Below are 20,565 nucleotides of genomic sequence, written 5' to 3'. Positions count from 1 at the left end.
ACACACACACACACACACACACACACACACACACACACACACACACACACACACACGTTTAACCAAACACCGTGCAGCTCCTGGCAGTGCCAACACCTCCTGAGGCCTGCCGGCCACACTTCATCCTGGCAAGCCATTCTGGTGATGGTTCGCTGTGATCCATCGCTGACTTGCATGGCTCCCGTGAGGAGCCCTCAGCCACTGATCAAGGGCAGATGGCCAGACAACAAAAGGACACAATTCATCATCTCCAGAACGCCCACTCCTTGGAAGGTATGGAGATTCAAAACAGGCAGGGCACACAGATGGTGACCATCAAGATCAAACATAGCACACAGGCACGGGAGGCCTGAGATAGCCTGTCTCTTCCTGCCAGTGACACCAGCAAAGCAGAAGAGCCAGGTGCTGAGTTTGTTTCCCGGGATGCTCTGCGGGACTCCAGTTGTCAACGTCTGTGAACGAGCATGGCCCTAGGGCAGTACCCACCCAGGTAATGTGACTGCAGAGGCCCCGGAAAGGACTCCATGCCAGCTCCCACGAAGCGCTGGGGTAAAAAGGACCCTCCAGCAAACCTTAAATGCCCTCTGTCTCAATCTGTGTCACAGTCTGCCCAGGTTCTCAGTCCACTGATTCAAATGCTAATCTCTTCCAGAAACACCCTCACAGACACACCGAGAAATAATGGTTTGCCAGCCCTATGGCAACCCCTTAGCTCACTCAAGTTGACACATAAAAATAACCATCACGGTGTGTTAACTAACCTTATTGTGAAAGTCATTTTGTAATATGTATGTGTACCAAATCATCATCTTGTACACCCTAAACTTACACAATGTCATATGTCAATTATATTTCAATAAAGTTGGGGGGAAAATTAACCACAGCTAGTATGCCATTTCTACTCTTCTTGGAAATCAGAGGAACGTGATTCTGGTCCCAGTCATGATGATACTTAACTGTGTGACCTTGGGAAAGTCATTTCACCTCTCTGAAAAGTTCAAGGGTAGGGCTCAATCAGGAGTCACAAGCTGAATGTCCTCAAAGGCTGGAAAGGAACGACGCTGTGTATAGTCAAGGTGTAAGACAAAAGGGAACACAGTAGGGCCTGGAGAGCCTACATGAGCATCTAAAAATATTCCAAAAATTGTACATGCAATCCACAAGAAACACTCCTGCAGGCTACAAATCAGCAACCCTAGGACCACGTGGTCTCTAAAGCCCACTTTACATAAAATTTCTCAATTCCAAGATCTATATGAGGTAGGGCAGATCATCCCCTAAAGAAATCTGTTTTATGTCCCATAAAAAATCTGTTTTATGTTTTAATCAAGATATATTTGGTTGTCAGGAATATAAATCCAAGACGGCTCGCTCCAGAAAGGAAAATATATTGTAAGTTGTGGGTTTCAGGGATCCCAAGAAAAGCTGAAGAAATGGGGCCGGGACACCCCCAGGGACCTCAGGAGAAGGGTTCTGCAAGCCTTCAGCCCAGAGCCTCACTCTAGTGGGACAGGCTACACTGTGGGTGTTGCTTGATTCTAAGTGCCCACTTTCAGATTCCAAAGGGAGGACTCTTCAGGCCCATCTTAGACCCAGTGACCATCCTTGACCAAGCAGCCATGACCCGGGAGGGCCAGGTCGCATGGTCCAATCACAGCTGTGCAGGCACACCTCTTCATTAGGCGGTAGATGGGGATTTGCAACAGAACTTCCCAATTCAAAGTCAAAATGGAACGTACTCACGTTCCCAATTATGTTTTTCCTGGACATTTCAGATACCTCCTCTCCAGTGGCGCCATCAGACCATTTTCTGCTTTCTTCCTCCTGCTAGTTCATGGATAAAATCTATCCTTCTGCCCTCTCTGCAGCTTTGTTTCCTCCTGCCCACTAAGGACCTGCCTGCCCTGGGTCTCCCTGGCAGCTGTCTGCTGGGTGGGAAGGGAGCCTTAGAAGGTGAGCCCATGGATTAGGTGTCCTCCTGGGACCAGGAGGGTGAAGAGACACAGAGAAGCTTTACCTCCTTGTCATTCATTCTTGGCACATACGAGATGTTGTGGGACTTTATGAGTGCTAAATCAGTTGTACTGCCTGTACGATTTGATTGATCTTGTTAGACCTGACAAGAAATCAATTGGAAAAAAATATATGTACCTCCCCAGAATGGGTTCTCCATCTTAAGGTAAAAGAACAGTCTAACAACCGCAGAGGAAGATCCAAGAAACAGTCTTGGTAAAATATCACTGAGCCCATGGTCCTGGGAAGACGCTACTTTCTGACTTCCAAAAACCAGAAGTAAGTGAAGAGGGAGACGGACAAAAGGGACCCAGTAAATTCAGGGATGTCACCACCAGATGACCCTCTGAGCCTCAGAAAAGGCAAACTGTGTGCCCAGACATGCCCCAGGCTCTGACCACAAACACTCACAGACGATAGCAAAGCAGAGGAGCCATTCTGGAGACTCAGGAAGGTACCTGGCCATATCCATGTCCAAGGTCGCCTAGCATGATAAAAAGAGGAAGACTGACTCGCATCCAAAGTATTCTGACTCTGCCTTTCTCTAGCTGGGTGCCCTGCAGCCTGCAATGTTCCTTCCCTGACCCTCACAGTGCTGGTCTGTAATACAGGGGTAAGAGGACCTACCGTATCAGACAGTGTGAAGAATGGCATGAGGCTGACATGAGATAATACACGCAAAGCACTTGCACAGCCCTGGGCACTTGTGGGCACCGTGCAGGCTCCTGACCTCCTTCCATCCCCAGTGAGAAGGGCAAACCCTGTGTTGGATCAGCACAAAGGCGGAATGACTCAGTGAAAGAACCCGGGCCACACACCAAGGTTCACCTATGGATTCTGACAACATAATTAGCTGTGATATCCTTGATTCTTTGCCTATAAATGACCCTGCACCGGAATCACTTGTGGTGCTGTACCAGTCAGCTCTGGCTGCCATAAAAGAAAACCATAAACAAGGTGGCTTAAATACAGAACTGTATTTTCTCACAGCTCTGGAGACTGGAATTGCAAGATCAAGGTGCTGGCCAATTTGGGTTCTGCTGAGGGCCCTCTTCCTGGCTTGCACATGGCAGCCTTCTCACTGTGTCCTCCCATGGTGGAGAGAGAACAAACCATCTCATGTCTTTTCTTATAAGGCTACTAATCCCATCTGATCAGGGCCCCACCCTTTTGACCTCATTTATCCTTAATTACTTCCTTGAGGGCCCTATCTCCAAAAATAGTGGGTGGCTAGGGCTCCAACATATGAATTTAGGGGAGACACAATTCAGTCCATAGCAAGTGCTTAATAAAAACAGATTCCTGGGCTCCATCGAGGCCCATAGAATCAGAGCCCATGGGGGTGGGACCCACTAAGCTGAATGTTCAACAAGTCTCTCTTCCCCCCTCCAGGTGACCACCCTGCACAGTTTGATTTTGAGAACTGCTGGGTATGTCACAGGCAGGCTGGGGCTGCCATGTCACTTGCTCACAGAGCAATGGAGCCCTTTATAAGAGTGACTTAGTTACCAAAGTGTCCCTTGTCAGCCCCTGATTTAACAGCAGCCCATATATGAGCGGCTATGGCTGTTCTGCCCCCACTTCCAACCACGGGCCTCTTTATGCTGCTGCTGGGGAGCCTCTGTGGGTTTGAGAATAAAAGTCAGAGGGAACTTTTAGAGACCCTGTTGTTTTAGAGGAGAAAGATGGGAAGAAGTTGAAAAGCAAACGTGGTTCAGAGGCCAAGCACAGAACAGGCAAAGGCAATGCCAGCCTGCTCTGTGACCGACACCCATCACCCGCCCCTACGACTGCCAAAACTCTGCCAGATTTATTCAATGTTTTCTCACCTTTAATCACTTTGGTCAATAAGACTTTAGATATTCATCCTTAGAGTTCAATAGGAACATTTTACAGGGGAGGAAGCAGAGATACTAAGAGATCTAGGAATTCTGGTTTTAAATTAATTTGGGTCTTTGGCAGCAAAATCCACACTGAACAAATGAGAGACCCGTACTTTCAAAATGGGAGTATCTAGAGAATTCGGGGGTTATCAGTCCATTTACATTTCTGTGAATTGAGCAAACTGAGACCCTTCCTTTCTAACAGCCCCCAAAACAACTGCATGGATGGAAGGGGGTCTGGGTGGGGGAGCATCTCCCTAGAGCACAGGGCGCCTCTCATGACCACCAGCCTGAGTGGAGACTCTCCAGGGGTCGGCAGACCCTTACGGTGTCCCGAGGGTCCCGGGGCTGTGTGGGCTGGGAGGGAAATGGGCTGGGAGGTGAAATGAGGTGCAAGGAAAGAGGGGAACAGGTTAGAAGGAGAACCTCACCTAGACTTCTTTAAAACTGCCTTTGGCAACAATGAGCTGTCACGACACACCAGATGCTGGCGAGCACGGGGAGCAACAGGAACTCTCATCGTTGCTGGTGGGAACGCTACATGGCGCAGCCAACTGGGAAGACCACACAGGGGTTTCTTACAAAACTAAGCCCTCTCACCCTGTGATCCAGCATCAGCCCCATATCACGCGGAGGCTCCACTGCTGCCTGTGCCCTGGGCGCTGTCGATTCTCTGTGGAGACGCAGCCCCTCCTGAGAGGGACCTAAGAGGCAGGAGGGCTGGGTTCTCCACAGACAGTCAGGCCCATGGCCGAGTCATGACCCTCTTTAGGGCAGGCTGTAAACGATGATGGGCCAGCGTCCTCTGCACCCCTACCCCTCACTCCAGCCCCCAGCTCCGCGTCAGCGGCTACACAAACCCACAGCCTGAAGCAAACCTCACACACACATCCCAATTGACACACCACCTACACACACATACCATCGCGCACGCACACGTCCCTCTGGTGAAAGTGGGCCGCACGAGTGATCTGGGGGAAGGCAGACCTCTAAAGAGCAACCCTAAGGAAGCACACAGAAAGGGTTTTCCACACCTCTGCACACCCCGCACACGATGGTGTTTGGAGATCAGAGAAAGGGGCTGACATAGCTGAACGTATACACAAAATACACAGTGAAGCTTGTCCCCCTTTGCAGCTAGCCTCCTGCCCCCAGGCCCTGCGGCCAGATGGGGAGCCAGCCCAAACCACAGGGAGGGAGGCCACCTCCTCTATGTCCCTGGATGAGAGCTGGCCCATCGCCGAGTGACTCACAGACCCCAGCTGCTTTCTCCTGCGGGCCCGGTCTCCCGCCAACAGCCGCCTGCTCGGGGTGGCCCTGACCGAGTGGATTTCATTCTCAGTCAATGAGCTCCATCACAGAAATATTCTTCACTAGGTGACAATACATTTCAGGCAAGGGGTGGTCACCCATTTAGTATACTAGCGCTTTGGGTCTAAATCAGTGGCCGTGGGCCCGGGCGAGGCAGTGCGGTGTCTGACCCGGTGTGTGTTCTCTCTGGTTCAGCGGGTGATGTACTGGAGTCAGGCTGATGAATCTGCTTTAGCAGATGATCTATTTCCATTTCAAGCCAGTAATTATGTTTTAATGTGTGATATATCCCTTTCTGGATGACATGTATTAAATCCCTAATAAGTGTGTATTTATTTCACCGCGTTAGGTATGCACACAGCCATTAATATACATTTCGATGTTTAACGCATCCACTCTACCATGCCATGTATATCCCTGACTCTCTCTGAAGTTTAGAAATGAATGGCATCTCATAAAACACCACTTCATTAAGAATCAACAGGAATAAGCCAACCAGAAAAATTTTTTATTGATGAAGGTTGAACAGAGAAATATCAAGTTCACTTCTCACTTCTCACAGGAGAACGAGACAATGAAATCTTTCCTGGGAAATTCTGGATGTCAGGAATGCACTTCATCTTGTCAGCGGTAGCACAGCCAGGAAAATAGATAGCCCGCTGTGAATCATTGCCCAAGAAGCCCTCACATATCAACAGCTGGCGGTGCCTCTGTGTCAAACTGCCTTGACATTTCCATTCCTGAGCAGCCTTTTTGTAGGTAAGTCCTGCTTTCTAGTCCCTTCTGGAAGCCCTTGGGTGTTGAGCCTCCAGAATCCTCTCTTCCCCATCACAGCTGGCTTCCCCAGAGCCGATGCTGTGATGGAGTCTGAGCAGGGGTACCTGGCAGGCGAGAACGCCTGTGGAGGGCACGATGCTGCAGAGTTGCCCCACGGGGCCCGCTGGCCAGCTTCCACATCCCTGCCCCACATGAAGGTGGTACCCAGGACGGCAGCTGAGGCAGCTCTGTGGGCAAGATAGGTCCTGAAGGCCTCCCAGCATCTGAGGCTGCAGGATTCCCCCCCACGAAGGGGCATGGCTGGCCACCTCCACACCCCCCCTACAAAATACACAAAATACACTCCAGCTCCACTCCCTCTAATGAGGCTCTCTCCAGGAATTTCTCCAGCAATTCCCTCCCCTGTTGACCTTATAATCTACAAGGAGAATGCTGCAGATGCTCTCCTAGTGGGTGGGATTTAGATCAAGGTCAAGCTAAGCTTTCCTGACAAATGCCATATGATATCACTTATATGTCGAATCTAAAATATGACATATGGGACTTCCCTGGTGCCACAGTGGTTAAGAATCCACTGGCCAATTCAGGGAACATGGGTTTGAGCCCTGGTCCAGGAAGATCCCACTTGCCACGGAGCAATTAAGCCCGTGCGCCACAACTACTGAAGCCCTCGTGCCTAGAGCCCGTGCTCCGCAACAAGAGAAGCCACCGCAATGAGAAGCCCGCGCACCGTAATGAAGAGTAGCCTCCGCTCGCCGCAACTAGAGAAAGCCTGCGCACAGCAACAAAGACCCAACGCAGCCAAAAATTAATTAATTTAAAATAATAAAATGTGACATATAAGTCATATTTTAGACCTATCTATGAAACAGAAACAGACTCACAGACAGACAACAGACTTGCGGTTGCCAAGGGGAAGAGGGGGTGGGGAAAGGATGGATTGGAATTTGGGGATGAGCTGATGCAAACTATTATATGTAGGATGGATAAACAACAAGGTCCTACTGTATAGCATGGGGAACTGTATTCAATATCCTATGATATACCATAATGAAAAAGAATATGAAAAAGAATATATATGTATATAACTGAGTCACTTTGCTGTACAGCAGAAATTAACACAACATTGTAAATCAACTATACTTCAATAAATTTTTTTTTAAATGATGAGCTTTTCTGCTTGTTCCCCAGGACCGTGCCATTCCCAGGTACCCCCAGTCCTGCCTGTCACCAAAGAAAGATGTGATTGCTGGGAGGAATGAAGAAAGAGCTCCTGTGAAAGCAAGTGCAACCCTTTGCAGCAGAGGGAGGGTCCCTGTGGATGGGGAGCTGGCAGCACACATGGGGGTCACCCGAGCCTTCACCTTCCCTTGGAGGTCTCGAACTGTGCCTTCCTGAGGTCGTGGGCTCCCGGGACAGAAACCCTTCCTCCTCTACCCTCAGGCCAGGCTCCCATAGCACTGCTGGCACACAGCCCGACAGCTCTTGGTTGTGGGCTTGCCTGTGCCTTGTAGGGTGTGGGCACATCCCCAGCCTCTACCCACCAAGATAACACCCCCCAACCAGTCATAACAGCCAAAAACATCTCCCAACGTGGCTAGATGTCCCCCGAGGCAAGACTGTCCCTGGTTGAGAACCACCGCTGTAGGCGTATTGTTATCAAATGCAACATAGCCGAAAGTGATTTTAAAAAAACATAATGATTATGGAAAATGTGAACAGCATGAAAATAACCAATCTGAAAGTCTAGATTTACACTCTAAGTACCTCATTCAAATCCTCCAAGAACTGCACGGCACCCAAACAGCATTCTTCCGGGGCAGCTACCACCAGATCGGGCTGCACAGCCTGGCAGGGTCCCTCCTTCCAGCTCCATCTCCACCCACGGGATCAGCAGATTCCACTCATCTTGAGGAAACTATTAGAATCATTTCAAAGATTTTAAAGGCATTTCAAAGCAGTTGTTTTTGTTTGTTTGTTTGTTTGTTGTGGTACACGGGCCTCTCACTGCTGTGGCCTCTCCCATTGCAGAGCATAGGCTCCGGACGCGCAGGCTCAGTGGCCATGGCTCACGGGCCCAGCCGCTCCGCAGCATGTGGGATCTTCCCGGATCGGGGCACGAACCCGTGTCCCCTGCATCGGCAGGCGGACTCTCAACCACTGCGCCACCAGGGAAGCCCAAAGACAAAGTTTTTTTTTTCATTTGAATGACTCATCATCCCCATCACCTTTAGACAAGTATTTTCACTTTTATACATTTCTATCCAGTGTGGGCCACGTGTATATTTTTCAATGACTATATATCAACTACATGCAATTTTGTAGCCTGACTGTTTTACTTAACCTTGTATTATAAGCCTTTTCCCAAGATGCAGTAGTTTCAGAAATATAAGTAATCATGGTTGAGCAATATCTCAACAATGGCAAATCGGTTAGGAGAAGCTCGGTTTCGTTGTGATTAGAATCAATTCCAGACTATCCCAATGAGGTTCATCCTGTGCTCACTCCAAGTCCACTGAGGGTCTGGATAGCTCGCTCACTGTGACACAACCTGACTGTGATATCAGAGTCCCTGCATCAGGGGAAGAGCCCATGGAGAACCCCCAGCAGCTTTACCTGCTCCCCCCAGGTGACCCAGACCGCGTCTGCTCCCAGCCCAGCGGCCGGGATTAGTTATTGCCATGGGGCTGGGAAACATTTCCTGTGTATCCAGGAAGAGAGGAAGTGCTGAAACTTCTGTGCGTCCTGATGGTATGTAAGGTACCGTTAGTAAACCGTTCACTCCCATTGCTGAACTTTATTTCCAAAAGCCAACGTTTTATGACTCAAACTCCCTAGTCCTCGTAGGGGAACTCTCAGTTACTTAAATCCTTGATCTCAAACGTCACTGATCGTCAGGGGTGAAACTCAGAAGGTGGTTCTGTTATAGCCAGGCTGGGGACCACGACATTCAAGTCACAAGTAGTTTTCAAGCCAAGGGTGACTGATGCCTCAATTTCCAATGATCTATGACAGGGGTTTCCAAGCTCAGAGCTCTGGATCCTTGCTGGGAGCCTGGGAAATCATTACAAGGGGCCTACAGATCTGTACTCAAACCAAGCATTGATTGAACACTGAATAAATAGTGATGATTGTGCATACAATTTGGGGAATATATGTGGTGCTACTGTGACTTACAAAATATAGATGCACTAAACACATTCCTACAGATACATCTCTGACTTTATGAGTTGGCTCAAGATAGATTATATCAGTCAAAGTCCCAGAAGGAAATACATGGACACTCAAAGGGGGTGATTGAGGAGTTTACTGAGGGGACTATTAATCCAGGGAAATCAGGAAAAGACGGTGATGCTCCCCAGAGCTAGGAGGAGTGGAGAGCCTTCCATCTCTAGATGAGGGGGCAGCAGAGGGGCTGTAGCCAGTCGTAGCTCCACAGCTGAAGGGGTCAGAGAAATTAGCACCGTGACCTCACCCTCCTCTGGGCTCTCCCCACCCCCACGGGGAACCTAGGGCCCAGGACCTGGTGAGTCAATATAGGGCTACCTCTCGGGGCTCAGAACAGATGGAGAAGGCCAGAGAGTGCGTCTGGAGAGGCAAAGAAGAACTTCGGCACTGATGTTAAACATTCAACTGTCATTATGTGAGCACCTACACACTTCTTTACGTTAAAAAGTGTCCTCATACGCTGAAGAACTGGGAAACATTAAGCCACTTGCCAAGCCCAGGTTACCCCTGTAGCACTCATTCTGTGATGACTCGGACAACAGAGCCATGTCTCTCGAGGAAGGCAAGTTGTTCTGCAAAATTCCATTCATCACAACTTCCTTTAATCCATCCCATTATCATAGCATGCTGTGTTAGCCAGGATTCCCTATAACACAGCCTGAGCAAAGATGATGTGCTCACGTTTGATTGCAGGTGCAACCTTAAGGAAGCCAGAGCGACAGGGAAAGGAGAACGAGGTAGGAAAGAGGGGAAAGAAGATAAAAGGTCATGCTTTTCAGAGCTGGCTACACTTTCACGAAAAACACACCTAGTTGCTTAGTCATAAGAGATGTTATGGGAATGTCTAGAACCTCTGCATCTCGGAACCATTTATCTGGGAAGTGGGAGGATGCTGGCTCCTTGCATGAACCTTCCTCGTTGATCAAAGTCATCCCACGGAGCATTTTCTCCTCATGCATCAAGGTTGTGTCACCAGCACCTCTGGGCAGCCATGGGGGAAGACAGATCTCACACCCACAGCCTGGCACTTCATCACAGTTCTGAAGTGGGGGAAGGAACCAAATTCTCTATGGATCCATTGGTCAGCTCCAAGCCTCGGATGTTACCTGCCCCTGTGCCCACTATTACAGGACAGGAAGAGAGATACCTATAGCCCACTGATAGACAACCACGTGGCCACCATCCCCAAGGAAACAAATCTCAGCCCTCTCATTCTTCCTCTGCTGCAGGACCAAGACAGAGCATTACCTGGGCCATAGAGCTGATGCACCCAAGGCCAATTCTCTTGACACTCCCATTCCATTCTCAGCACCCAAAACACATTATTATCATGCACTACTCAAGCAAAGACTATAGAGGTTCATCATTGCGTACAGAACTCCATTTTCACCCAAGATGTGTGTGGGGGTCTATGTGATATATCTGTGTTAGTGGATCCCCAAGACTACTCTTGAACTTGATAATTCACTAAAAGGACCCACAGGACTCAGGAAAAGCTGGTATCCTCGTGGCTATGGTTTATGATAAAGAAAAGATACAGATTAAAACCAGCAATGAGAAAAGGTCGTGGGTGGAGGAACCAGCCCCAAGCTTGCAGGTGTCTCTCCCAGTGCAGTTACAGGGGAACACACAACTCCCAGCAAGTGTGTGACAACACAACGCATGGGAAGTGTTGCCAACCAGGGAAGCTCACCTGTGCCGTGGTGTCCAGGGTTTTATCGGGTCTGTCATGTAGTCCAGTCAGCACACCCACAAGGCAAAGAACAGCAAAGATTGCCAGCGAACCACCAGCAGCCAGGAGAGGGGCCTGGAACAGCTTCTCCCAACCAGCCTCAGAAACCAGCCCTGCCAACACCTCAAGCTCAGCCTCCAGACCTGTAAGACAAATCCTCTTGTGTAAGCCACCCTGTCCACCTAGCAAACCAACACAGCTAGGATGTCTACTGCAGGGTCCCCCCCTTGAACAGATGCTTTTTCTCATATAAAGTTTTCTCCCTGTATGAGTTTCCTATGGCTGCTGTAACAAATTATCACAAACGGTGAATTAAAACAACACACATAGCTTCTTTTACGGTTCTGGAGTTTAGAAGTCAAAAACCAGGACTGGGTCAAATCAAGGTGCTGCTAAAGCCATGCTGCATCCAGGGCTCTAGGGGAGAATCTGTTCCCTTGCCTTCTCCAGCTTCAAGGGCTCATTCCTTCTGGAATGAGCCACAGCAACTGCCTTCAGCGTCAAAGCAAGCAGCATAGCACCTGCTTCGACTGTCACGTTGCCTTCTCCTGCAACCTAAGAGTCTCCCTCTGGCTCCGTCTTACAAGGACGTTTGGGATACATTTAGGGTCCACCTAGATTATCCACGGTAACTGCCCCATTTTAAGATCTTAACTTAATTGTATCTGTAATGTCCCTTTTGCCATATAAGGTTAACATCCACAGGTTCCAGGGATTAGGAGCTGGGCATCTTTGGCAGGCGTTATTCAGCCTTCCACACTTCTCTCCTGAGCTTGCAAGGAGATTTTATTATGGATTAAAGACCTAAATGTAAGACCTGAAACCATAAAACTTCTAGAATAGAACAGAGGCAGAACACTTTTGGCATAAATCATAGCAATTTTTTTTTTTTTCCTGTCTCCTAAAGCAAAGGAAATAAAAGCAAAAATAGGGCTTCCCTGGTGGCGCAGGGGCTGAGAGTCTGCCTGCTGGTGCAGGGGACATGGGTTCATGCTTCAGTCCAGGAAGATCCCACATGCCGTGGAGCGGCTGAGCCCGTGAGCCATGGCCGCTGAGCTTGCGTGTCCGGAGGCTGTGCTCCGCAACGGGAGAGGTCACAGCAGTAAGAGGCCCGCGTACCGCAAAAAAAAAAAGGAAACAAATGGGATTATGTTGATTTTTAAATGCCAATCTCACATTCCTGGGATAAACCCCTTTTGGCCATATTATATATTTATATATTTTTAGATTCAAACTGCTAAAGTTGTGTTAAGAACATCTGAGTTCATCATGTCTATTGGTCTGTGGTTTTATTTCCTTGTATTGTCTTTTTCTGGTTTGGGTAGCGATGTAATACTGGACTTTGAGAATGATTTGGAAAGTATTCTCTCCTCTTCAGTTTTCTGAAAGTTTGTTTAGAATTGGTATTACGTCTTCCTTAAATTTTGGTAGACTTCACCACTAAGGCTACAGTTTTCTTTATGTGAAGGTTTTTAACTACAAATTCAATTTTTTTAATAAACGCAGGGTGATTCAGTATATCTACTCCTTCTTGGGTGAGTTTTGATAGTTTACCTTTCAAGAAATTTACCCATTTTTATCTAAGTTGTGGAATTTGTGGATGTTTTGGGGCATAAATTGTTCAAAATCTTCTCTTATCCTTATCATGTAGGATATTTCCCTCTTATCCCTGACACTGGTAATTTGGGCCTCATCTCTTTATTTCCCAATCAGTCTTGCTAGAGATTTATCAATTTGGTTGACCTTTTCCAAGAAGCAACTTCCAGTGTCACTGATTTTCTCTCTCGTTTATCTGCCGTCTAGGTCGCTGATTTCTGTTCTTATCTTTATTGTTCCCTTTTCGTCTGCTTAGCTGGAGCTTCCCGTCCTCTTCTTTTACGAGTTTGCAGGCTAGGAAAAATCACAGATAAAAACGTGACTTCTGCACGATATGCAAAACACTCTCCTGTCGGCAGCTTGCACTTTGTTCATTCATTGTTACAGCCACATGCTTTGCAGCAGAACAAAAGATATTCCCTGCCAAGGGGGACAAAGTTTCCTTTAAGGTCAAATTGGACATGCTCTATGTCTGATCATTATTAGCCTCCATCTTCAGAGAATTTGTCCTCGTTACCTACCTACAACCTTAAACCTAGATTACCTCAAGATCCCCTTAAATGCTTGTTAGAAGAAATCTTAGAATATGCTTTCGCAGAAAATCATGCCTGTCCCCTTAGAGTTAGGAAGAATGTTTGCCATAGAAAATTGAATTCACTTACCAACTTGCTATAATTAACCCAGTAACTTTGACCTAACCGATCTCTTCCGAGTAACATTGCCTCTATGTAAACTGAATCTATTCTCTTGCTAGCTTACAAGATCTCTCAGATTATGGGTCTAGATCTTTCTTCTTGCCAGCTATGCAAGTGAAGTTAAAATGGAAGTGTGAGCATTCATTTTGGAAAGCAGTGGGAAATATTCTTCACAGCTCACACCTTGCCAACAGGCCCCTGGGAGAGGCGTTTGGATCGGATGGTAAAGAGTCCTCCACTCGTTGGGCGGTTTTCATTTAAGCTTTGGAATCCTCTGAAGCCCGTGCACGTGGGCCGATGCACGGGACGGCAGGGAGCTGCCCGGGGTTGCAGTGCTTAGGGCGCGACAACACTCCTGGGCGTGCCCTCACCCCTGCGAGACCCCCTGCTCCTGTGGTCCCCGGCTCCGTGGGATTCCCAGTGCTGCGCGGTGGAACTGGCTTCTCTCCTGTCCTGCTGCCTGCCTGAGAAAAAGTCAGGAGATCATCAGGAAGCTCTGGTTCCAGGAAATTACACAAGGTTTTCTCTTTGATTTAAATTTGATGTTATAAAGAGATGTGAGCAAGGAGAAATCAATCGGGCAGACTTTGCTGGGAGTCAGGGGGCCAGGGAGTCACGTGATGAGGAGACTGTGGCCTCATCTCTGCTCTGTGGGTGCGTCGGAGCTGCAAGGAGTCACAGCACCATCTCCTTCTGCAGCACAGCTGTTTTTTTGAAGTACGGTTGATTTACAATGTTGTGTTAATTTCTGGTGTGTAGCAAACTGGTTCCGGTATACGCATACACACATTCTTTTTCAGATTCTTTTTTTTTTTTTTTTTGCTGTACGCAGGCCTCTCACCATTGTGGCCTCTCCCGTTGTGGAGCACAGGCTCCGGACGCACAGGCTCAGCGGCCATGGCTCACGGGCCCAGCCACTCCGCAGCATGTGGGATCATCCCGGACCGGGGCACGAACCCGTGTCTCCTGCATCGGCAGGCGGACTCTCAACCACTGCGCCACCAGGGAAGCCCTTCAGATTCTTTATCGTTATGGTTTATCACAGGATCTTTAATACAGTTCCCTGTGCTATACAGTAGTTGTTTATCCATTCTCTGTATAACAGTTTGCATCTGCTAATCCCAAACTCCCAATCCATCCCTCCCCCTCTCCCTTCCCCCCTGGCAACCACAAGTCTGTTCTCTGTGTTTATGAGTCTGTTTCTGTTTTGTAAATATGTTCATTTCTGTCATATTTTAGATTCCACATATAAGTGGTATCACATGGCATTTGTCTTTTACTCTTTCTGACTTGCTTCACTTAGTATGATAACTTCTAGTTGCATCTATGTTGCTGCAAATGGCAATATTTCATTCTTTTTTTATATTCCATTGTAGATATGTACCACATCTCCTTTATCCATTCATCTGTCGATGGACATTTAGGTTGCTTCCATGTCTTGGCTATTATGAATAGTGCTGCTATGAACGTAGGGGTGCATGTGTCTTTTTGAATTATAGTTTTGTCTGGATATATGCCCAGGGGTGGGATTGCTGGATCATATGGTAGCTCTATTTTTAGTTATTTCAGGAGCCTCCATACTGTTCTCCATAGTGACTGCACCAATTTACATTCCCACCAAGAGTGCAACACCATTGTTTGATGATGTCATCATGATGTGTCAGTGATGTCACAGTGGCCCTTCTCTCCTTCGATTCCCCCTTCCTTTCTCTGTGATGTTTTCCTTCATCCACCACCAGTCACCCCCCTGTCTTCCCCAGGGTCGTCTGTTTCTTTCCAGCAAGCCCTACAGACCTCTACAACCAAAGGAAGCCACACGCATATTTCTTTATCCCTTTCATTTTATAGGGAACACCTTTAACTAAAAGTTATCGCGCACTTACAATGAGCCAGGAGTGTACACCTTTTGAATTCTCAGACAGCCCTACGAAGCAGCAACTATTAGGACCTCCACCTGACAGGTGGGAAAGTGAGGCACAGAGGAGGTGAAATAACTCACCAAAGATCTCTTGACCAGGAGTGAAAAGGTTGGAATTTGATCCCAGCCCCACTCCAGAACCCCACCTCTTAGCGCCCACACTGTGCGTTATGTATTTTCATTGTCACTTAATGTATGCTATTGTTACAAGTAATAGTGGGAAATGTTATATTGATTGTTAGTAGAAACATGCAGAGGGACACACCTAGGACCACCTCACCTGCCATTACTTTTCATGGGAAAATCTGCTGCAATGTGTGGCTTTCCAGGAACACGTCTGTCTCGTAAAGCAAGGACCAGCTGTGTCTGCGTTTCAGCCCCATGGCCACCCTGCAGGTCAGGGCCAGCCAGGGCCCTGTTACGGAGACAGACCCGGCAACACTGGACTATTGGAATAGCCAGGCATTGGCTGACACGGCACACGACAATTGAAATACAGAGAAACCAAGCCAATTCGCAGTCGGGCTGACGTCCAAAGTCACCATCCTGATGCCATAACCCCAGATCAGAAGGTCAGTGTTGCCCTGAGTCCGTCAGACGGCTAACTACCCACCTCGCAACATCCTCGGGGGACAGGGGACAGGTGGGTTTGGAAGAAAAGGTGATGGAGAAGACCTGGAGGAGGTAAGCCAGCCAGGGTCTGGGGTGGGGAACGTCAGGGTCGCTCAGGGCATGGGGTCCATCGAGAGGAGCCACCACGTTCCACGTCATTCATAACAGGCCACAAACTCACAATGGGGTATGACTGCTCCCCAAAAGTAAGGGAATCCATGGACTATATTTTCGGAATGGTGGTCCATGCCTGCTTTGAACGTGACCTCCTGGAATACGCGAGCACTTAAAAGCAGGCCCCATGCATGGGGGACACGCTGACCCGCCCGCAGCCAGGAACCCGGTGCCCGGCCACCCAGCGAGGGTCCAGGAGCTCCGGCAGGGCCAAAGCTGGAGAAAACCCTCCCTTTCTTCACCACATCACCACGAGCCCCTCAACCCCGTCCTCCCATCCCCTGTCCCGCAGCTGCCTGCAGATTCCCCAAGGCCCATCTCCCCACCCGGAGGGTGGCAGGGCTCGACCTCCCCTGGGCACCTGCCCTCCCCTACCAGCCCTGCCCCTCCTGCCTCCTGAGCAATCACTGGTTCCCAGGACACATCCCTCATCACCAGGTGTCCCGAGGCCTTCTCCATCTCACACCGCCACTTTCAGATCGCCTCCTCCCCCCGCCGACCTCTGCTTCCCCCATCGCACTGTCCCTCTCCCTCCCCAAGAGTAGAAGCAAATACAGTGATGGAGACTCAGGGAACCTGGTGGCCATTTTTAGGGACATAAATAAAATAACGAATGCACAAGAGGGGGCAGTGGGAAACATGCTCTTCGGTGGCTTTGTCGGGGGGCAGGGGGAGGGTCTCTGAAACCACCTTCTGAGTGACAACTGCCCAGTGACTGAGCGCTTTAACCAGGTGACTGTAGCCAGACACATGATTGGCTCTAATTTTATTCCCGATATACTTCATGGGGAGAGAGGGAATAAACAGTCTGATGAGAATCTTTGCAACAAGAAGCTGTTCTCAGAATCTCTTCAGAGATTTCCAATAGAAAATGCTAGAAGGATGTAATTCTACAAGGAAGCTACACGGTTGTCTTATCTGACAGCTGGTCAAGTAGATGCACAGTCTGGTCAGAAATGCAGACTCTGTGAGCTTCTCTGATACTGCCAGTGGTCCCCAGGGTCCCGGGGCTGCGGGTGATGGATGGGGCGGGAGCTAGGCACACACGGCTGACTTCACTCCCGTGCCTGGCCTGCCCTCCCAGCTCGGCCTGGCTGCTTCTTACAGATCCAGTTCTGAGTAGATCATCCTGAAAAACAGCTTGAAACCAACACACCGTCTGCGGCTCTAAACTGGAAACTTTGGACAGAATTTAATTTTTTAAAACAGTTTAGGGGCTTCCCTGGTTGCGCAGTGGTTGAGAATCCGCCTGCCAATGCAGGGGACACGGGTTCGATCCCTGGTCCAGAAAGATCCCACAGGCTACGGAGCAACTAAGCCCGTGCACCACAACTACTGAGCCTGCACTCTAGAGCCTGCGAGCCACAACTACTGAGCCCACATGCCGCAAGTATTGAGCTCATGTGCCACAACTACTGAGCCCACATGCCATAACTACTGAGCCTGCGCTCTAGAGCCCACGAGCTGCAACTACTGAGCCGCGTGCCACAACTACTGAAGCCCGCATGCCTAGAGCCCGTGCTCCGCAACAAGAGAAGCCACGGCAATGAGAAGGCCGCGCACCTAAACGAAGAGAAGCCCGCGCACCGCAACGAAGAGCAGCCCCCGCTCTCCACAACTAGAGAAAGCCCGCGCGCAGCGATGAAAACCCAACGCAGCCATAAATAAATAAATTTTAAAAAAGAAGAAAAGAAAACCATTTAAATTACACTGGCAGACAGTTGCCAAATGTCTGCAAGAAAACCCGCAACTTACCCCTAACGCTCCACGCGCCCCTCGCCTTGGCAGCTGCCCCCCACTCCCTCCCCCTCCCGTGGGGGAGATCTGTGGGGAAGCCCGGTCCACGCTGGGTCCTCACTGGGGAGCCGGGTGGCTCAGCCCCAAGCGGGCTCCCTGGAGAAGGCAGGGGAGGGGCTGCACGGCACAGAGCGCGCGTTAGAATCACAGATGTTAGATGTGGTTTACTTTTTGCCACCAGAAAAGATGTCATTGACTGCAGGCTTGACCAAGAAGGTTCTTTTAATTCTGGAAAGGACACAAAAGAGTGATCTGGGTCGTGCTTAAGAGCTTGGAGCAGAGGCGCTGAGCACGGGGCCTCCAGCTCCGGAGAGAAATTAAGGTCCAAGGGAGGGACGTCCTTTATGAGGGAGACTCTGGCCGCGCATGTGCATCTGTGGGCAGAGGCCAGGCCGGCAGCCTGGCAGTGCTGGCCACCCAGCGTCCGCTTCTCTCTTCCTGGGCTTATGGGTCACGATGCTGACCTGTTACAGGAATGAAATTCCACATGTCTCTTGCATGGTTTGGGAAAGCATGTATACGCTCTTGCAAATTGTAGGGATTTAGGCATAGATATAAATATAGACCAAGACACCCCCAAACATGGGGCAAAGGGGAAAGAAGGACTTCACACCCCGCCAACTGTTGGGGATCAAACTGGGTCCTCCCTGAAACGCGTATTTCGGACCCCTGACCCCAGTACCTCATGACGTGGTCTTATTTGGAAATAGGGTCTTTACAGAGCAAATCAAGTTAAAAAGAGGTCAGTAGGGGAGCCCTCATCCAAGATGGCTGGTGTCCTTATCAAAGGCGGAAATTCGAACACAGAGTCAGACGTGCATACAAGACAGGCAGACATGCATTTATGTGGCGATCAAGACACGTGTCTACAAGCTGAGAAGAGAAGCCTCTGAAGGAACCAACCCAGCAGACACCTTGATCTGGGACTTCCCACCTCTAGAACCAGGAGACAAGAAATCTGAGTTGTTTAAACCACCCAGTCTGTGGTAGTTTTTTGTGGCAGGCCTAGAAGACTGATACACTGGCATATAATAGGCCCTCAATAAAATTTGAAGATGAAATAAATCATATAATGGTAACTACTTGGAAAACTCCCAAAAGGGACGGAACCCCCCAACTATTACGTAATCCTTTTTCCTCCCTCCTGGAGCAAGTGACACCAACAGAGCTGATGGCAAGGTCCACCCAGGTGCCAGCCTTCTCCAGGAAGACAGGCCCTCATCCGACGGAAAATACGAACACATGCTTATCTCCTAATTACCGGTCTTGAGGAAGGAAACCCTGCTTGCATGCTCTTTCTGATATGTACAGTTTAGAGAGAAAAGAAAGGGGTAATTGGATTTCTCCAACATCGACAATCTCTCCCCTGAGAAAAGTCACAGATTAGAGAGAGATGCACCCTTTGTGCTCCGAATAAGGTAAAGAGATTGTCCTTGGTTTTCATCTCAAGTCTCTAATGGCTAAAAACACGACAGAAATGGAGAGAACCCCTCTGTGGTGTTGCTGGTGAGGGCACCAGGCTTCTGTCTGCCCGTCCTGTGAGAAAGCCCCTCTGCCGTTGCTCTGTGTGCCTCTGTGTGCACCCCCGGGGCAAAGCACTGCTCAGACAATTCTTTTTTAAAGATTTTTTTTTTATGTGGACCATTTTTAAAGTCTTATTGAATTTGTTACAATACTGCTTCTGTTTTATGTTTTGGTTTTTTGGCCACGAGGCATGTGGGATTTTAGCTTCCCGAGCAGGGATCGAACCCGCACCATCTGCATTGGAAGGTGAAGGTGGACCGCCAGGGAAGTCCCTGCTCAGACAATTTTAAGTCCCCGCCCCCCCGCCAGAGGCAGGGCCGAGAAGCCGAACAAGCTGGAAACTCTCCGACCACTGCCCTTGGTAGAACATATAGGGCCTTCCAAACACATGAGCCAGTTTCTATATCTTGGTGTCTTAAAATTTCTCTTTGTGATTAAAAGAAGTCAAAGTGTGATCTGGTCCAGAGAACAGAGGCAGCCTCAAATATGGCGCACCCTAGAACCACTGGCATACCCTATGACCGAGGCATACTTATAACCACTGGCACAACCTATAGCCAGTGGCATATCCTATGACCAATGGCACACCCCATGACTGATGGACTTACAGGGGCTGTACAGGAATCCACAGGAGAACGTGTGGAGTTGTGTGATATACACCAGGGGATCTGGTAGCATTAAGGAAAGGAGACATCCATTCACAGGAGATGGCATCCCAATTGTATCTTAGAGGCCTGGAGGCATTTGAATCAGCAGAGAGGAGCCATCTGGACCTCCAGCTCTGGGTGGGAACCCTGCCTTCCCACCCCCAGTTGACGCTGTGCTACAATAATGGCCTTTCTTGCAGAGAAATATGCTCACATTCCTTTGCTGCTTGCAGTCCTTCCATGGCCTCCACTGGCTCCAGGGTGAAGCCCCGAGCAAGGCAGCCAAGGCTCCATGGGTCCTGCCTGGTCTCTCCACACCCGTGCCGGGCCATCCCAACCTCTGGCTACAGTGCTCACCTCCCTCTGCACACCAGTCTCTGTGCCTTTGCCTCTTCATTCAAGGCCACCTGGGGAACTCCTACATCCTTAAAAATAACAAAGTTCCATTCAGATTGATGTGACCACCCCCCACCCAAGAGGGGAAAATCCTCTCTCCCTATTCTCTGGCAGGCACACCTCTGCACTAGCAGACCACACAGCCATCACGTGATCACAGGGCTGTCTCCTTTGTGAAACCATAAGCTACTTTGTCAGAATGGGTCCTGGGAGGCCAACTCTGAGATGGAGATAGAGATGGAGATGGGGATGGGGATGGGGG

General features: G+C 49.2%; 1 protein-coding gene across 12 annotated transcripts in view; it reads right to left on the bottom strand.

Annotated features, from left to right (window-relative positions):
* The window catches only part of ACTR3B (actin related protein 3B), a 146,755-nt gene that overhangs the window by 29,807 nt on the left and 96,383 nt on the right, over positions 1-20,565 (bottom strand). For 3 of the 12 annotated variants that reach the window (XR_003795286.1, XR_003795287.1, XR_003795285.1), the window contains exons 9-10: positions 10,906-11,087; positions 7,752-7,902 (exon numbers count right to left, since the gene is read on the bottom strand). Coding sequence is in view for 2 of the 12 variants with exons in the window: in XM_029233898.1 (XP_029089731.1) it covers positions 12,713-12,834 (122 nt within the window). In the remaining 10 variants the exon portion in view is untranslated. Of the gene's footprint in view, positions 1-2,567; positions 6,212-6,832; positions 7,258-7,751; positions 7,903-10,905; positions 11,088-12,055; positions 12,835-20,565 lie in introns of those variants that run through there. The other 9 variants (XR_003795283.1, XM_029233898.1, XR_003795284.1 and 6 more) reach the window with 8 other exon arrangements.

The sequence above is a fragment of the Monodon monoceros genome, unplaced genomic scaffold (assembly GCF_005190385.1).
Source record: "Monodon monoceros isolate NGI ecotype Baffin Bay Population unplaced genomic scaffold, NGI_Narwhal_1 Super_Scaffold_2, whole genome shotgun sequence".
Taxonomy (NCBI): domain Eukaryota; kingdom Metazoa; phylum Chordata; class Mammalia; order Artiodactyla; family Monodontidae; genus Monodon; species Monodon monoceros.
This window is presented reverse-complemented; position numbering and strand designations above follow the sequence as displayed.